Here is a 3,900-nt window from a genome sequence, read left to right as displayed (position 1 = left end):
GTCTCTGTGTGTCTCTGTCTGTCTGTCTCTGTGTGTCTGTCTCACACCTGTCTGTCTGTCTCTGTGTGTCTCTGTCTGTCTGTCTCTGTGTGTCTCTCTGTCTCACCCCTGTCTGTCTGTCTCTGTGTGTCTGTCTGTCTGTCTCTGTGTGTGTCTCTGTCTGTCTGTCTCTGTGTGTCTCTGTCTGTCTGTCTCTGTGTGTCTCTCTGTCTGTCTGTCTGTCTCTGTGTGTCTCTCTGTCTCACACCTGTCTGTCTCTGTGTGTGTCTCTGTCTGTCTGTCTCTGTGTGTCTCTCTGTCTCACACCTGTCTGTCTGTGTCTCTGTCTGTCTGTATCTGTGTGTCTCTCTGTCTCACACCTGTCTGTCTGTCTGTGTGTGTCTCTGTCTGTCTGTCTCTGTGTGTCTCTCTGTCTCACACCTGTCTGTCTGTCTCTGTGTGTCTCTGTCTGTCTGTGTGTCTCTGTGTGTCTCTCTGTCTGTCTGTGTGTCTCTCTGTCTCACACCTGTCTGTCTGTCTCTCTGTCTCACACCTGTCTGTCTGTCTCTGTGTCTCTGTCTGTCTGTCTCTGTGTCTCTCTGTCTCACACCTGTCTGTCTCTGTGTGTGTCTCTGTGTGTGTCTCTGTCTGTCTCTGTGTGTGTGTCTCTGTCTGTCTCTGTGTGTCTCTCTGTCTCACACCTGTCTGTCTGTCTCTGTGTCTCTGTCTGTCTGTCTCTGTGTCTCTCTGTCTCACACCTGTCTGTCTCTGTGTGTGTCTCTGTCTGTCTCTGTGTGTGTCTCTGTCTGTCTCTGTGTGTCTCTCTGTCTCACACCTGTCTGTCTGTCTCTGTGTGTCTCTCTGTCTCACACCTGTCTGTCTGTCTCTGTGTGTGTCTCTGTCTGTCTCTGTGTCTGTCTCTGTCTCACACCTGTCTGTCTGTCTCTGTGTGTGTCTCTGTCTGTCTGTCTCTGTGTGTCTCTGTCTGTCTCTCTGTCTCACACCTGTCTGTCTGTCTCTGTGTGTCTCTCTGTCTCACACCTGTCTGTCTGTCTCTGTGTGTCTGTCTGTCTCTGTGTGTCTCTCTGTCTCACACCTGTCTGTCTGTCTCTGTGTGTCTCTCTGTCTCACACCTGTCTGTCTGTCTCTGTGTGTCTCTGTCTGTCTGTCTCTGTGTCTCTCTGTCTCACACCTGTCTGTCTGTCTCTGTGTGTGTCTCTGTCTCACACCTGTCTGTCTGTCTCTGTGTGTGTCTCTGTCTGTCTCTGTCTGTCTGTCTCTGTGTGTGTCTCTGTCTCACACCTGTCTGTCTGTCTCTGTGTGTGTCTCTGTCTGTCTCTGTCTGTCTGTCTCTGTGTGTGTCTCTGTCTCACACCCACCCCGCGTCTCTCCCCCGTGACGTCTCCGCCATCTCCGGCACTCGCCCACAGATCCACACCCACACCACAACCACCCTCACCACCACCCTCACCACCACCACCACCCTCACCACCACCACCCTCACCACCACCACCCTCACCACCACCACCCTCACCACCCTCACCACAACCCTCACCACCACCCTCACCACCACTCACCCACACCACCACCCTCACCACCACCCTCACCACCACTCACCCTCACCACCACTCACCCACACCACCCTCACCACCACTCACCCTCACCACCACTCACCAACACCACCCTCACCACCACCCTCACCACCACCCTCACCACCACCACTCACCCACACCACCCTCCCCACCACCCTCACCACCACCCTCACCACCACTCACCCACAGATCCACACCCACATCACCCTCACCACCACCCTCACCACCACCCTCACCACCACCCTCGCCACCACTCACCCTCAACACCACTCACCCACACCACCCTCACCACAACCCTCACCACCACCCTCACCACCACCACTCACCACCACTCACCCACACCACCCTCACCACCACTCACCCACACCACCCTCACCACCACCCTCACCACCCTCACCACCAACACTCACCCACAGGTCCACACCCCACGCCATCACCACTCCCTGCCGCCTCCTCCTTGTCCAACTGGGCCCGCGTGTCTCTGTGTCTCTGTGTGTGTGTTTGTGTGTCTCTGTGTGAGTCTGTGTGTCTGTGTGCGTGTGTGCGTATCTATCTGTTTGTGTGTCTCTGTGTGAGTCTGTCTGCGTCTCTGTCTGTGTGTCTGTGTGTCTGCGTGTCTCTGTCTGTCTGTGTTTGTGTCTGTCTGTGTGTCTCTGTGTCTGTGTGTCTGTCTGTGTGTGTTTGTGTGTCTCTGTGTGTGTGTCTGTCTCTGTGTGTCTCTGTGTGTCTCTGTGTGTGTGTCTCTCTGTTTGTGTGTGTGTCTCTGTGTGTGTTTGTGTGTCTCTGTGTGTCTCTGTCTGTGTGTCTGTGTGTGTGTCTGTGTGTGTCTCTGTGTGTGTCTGTCTCTGTGTGTGTGTCTGTCTCTGTGTGTGTGTCTCTGTGTCTGTGTGTGTGTCTCTGTGTGTTTGTGTGTCTCTGTGTGTCTGTGTCTCTGTGTGTGTGTCTGTGTCTCTGTGTGTGTCTGTGTCTCTGTGTGTCTGTGTCTCTGTGTGTGTGTCTGTGTGTCTCTGTGTCTCTGTGTGTGTGTCTCTGTGTGTGTGCCTCTGTGTGTGTGTCTGTGTGTCTCTCTGTGTGTGTCTCTGTGTGTGTCTGTGTGTGTGTGTCTCTGTGTGTTTGTGTGTCTCTGTGTGTGTGTCTCTGTGTGTGTCTCTGTGTTTCTGTGTGTCTGTGTCTCTGTGTGTGTCTCTGTGTGTGTGTCTGTGTGTCTCTGTGTGTGTGTCTCTGCTGCGCCTCTCGTCACCACCGCCGCCCCCACCCCTCTCAGGTGCTGCCCGCACTCAGATGGCGGCGCGCGGGGCATGCCGGGTAACGGCGTCAGGGGCCGCAGGTAACCGCGTCACGTGACGGCGGCCCCGCCACCTCCCCCCACCCACTCACCCATCGCGTCACATCACCCGGAGGGTTTGTGTGACGTCACGCGCCTAGGGGGGGGAGGGGGGAGTTGAGACATATGACGTCACATCAAAAAGCGCAACTTTTAAATACGTGAATAAAAACAGCACGTTCTACTTAATTTAATATAATTGTTGTAACAACACTAATATGTTTTGATTTAAAGCTTTCGTGACTGCAGGGATTCATATTCTTGGTTCTTTCGGTAAAGTCACTACGTAGAAGGGAAACAATAAAATAATAAAAATATAAAACAATAAAATTCTCAAGACGTTTTTATTTTTACAAATTGTTCTTATTGTGGTTTTCACACCTTGATGATGATTGCTTGTGTTGCAGTCGAAACGTCGTGAGAATTTTATTGTTTTATATTTTTATTATTTTATTGTTTCCCTTCTACGTGGTGACTTTACCGAAAGAACCAAGAATAACACTAATTTGGATTAATTTTCATTATTAACTATTTGATTGTTTAAATTTACTAAGGTCACCCTTTTTATTTATTCCATGCAGGAGAATGGAGAAGCATCAATTTTATACATTTTTTTTAATTAAACGTTTATGATTCTAATTATTCTACCAGGGCTTTTCATTCCGTGGAATGAAAATGCGATTGTTATAATTGCTTCGTTCTGCTACGAAGTTTCAAGTATTTTTTTAATAGTTGTAATAACTTATAATATTTTTATAAATATAAGAGAATTGAAATATAATATTCTGAACATCTGCATTTTTTAGTTAGACGTTGAATATTTTCAAGTGAATTTTATACTAAATTTCAGCTTTCCAACGCCTCCTTTTTAATAAATGTTTTCTCCTACAACATCAGAGTGCAGCGCCACTTTAAATACGCACTACAATGACAATAGTTTAAAGTGATTTGAAGCATGGTTTATGTATTTTTTTTGGGGGGGGGGGTGGCAGAGCTTTGTGACGT

The 3,900-nt window shown here is 49.4% G+C and overlaps 1 protein-coding gene across 1 annotated transcript in view; it reads right to left on the bottom strand.

The window, feature by feature from the left end:
• LOC116958208 (formin-binding protein 1-like) overlaps positions 1 to 2,845 on the bottom strand; it is a 38,182-nt gene extending 35,337 nt beyond the window's left edge. The window contains exon 1 of the mRNA XM_076056181.1: positions 1,982 to 2,845. Within this exon, the coding sequence (XP_075912296.1) occupies positions 1,982 to 2,005 (24 nt within the window). The 5' untranslated portion in view covers positions 2,006 to 2,845. The remainder of the gene's footprint in view (positions 1 to 1,981) is intronic.
• Positions 2,846 to 3,900: the final 1,055 nt, after the last annotated feature.

The sequence above is a fragment of the Petromyzon marinus genome, chromosome 74 (genome assembly GCF_048934315.1).
Source record: "Petromyzon marinus isolate PM22_M1 ecotype Great Lakes invasive population chromosome 74, UKy_Petmar_22M1.pri1.0, whole genome shotgun sequence".
NCBI classification, from domain to species: Eukaryota; Metazoa; Chordata; class Hyperoartia; order Petromyzontiformes; family Petromyzontidae; genus Petromyzon; species Petromyzon marinus.
This window is presented reverse-complemented; position numbering and strand designations above follow the sequence as displayed.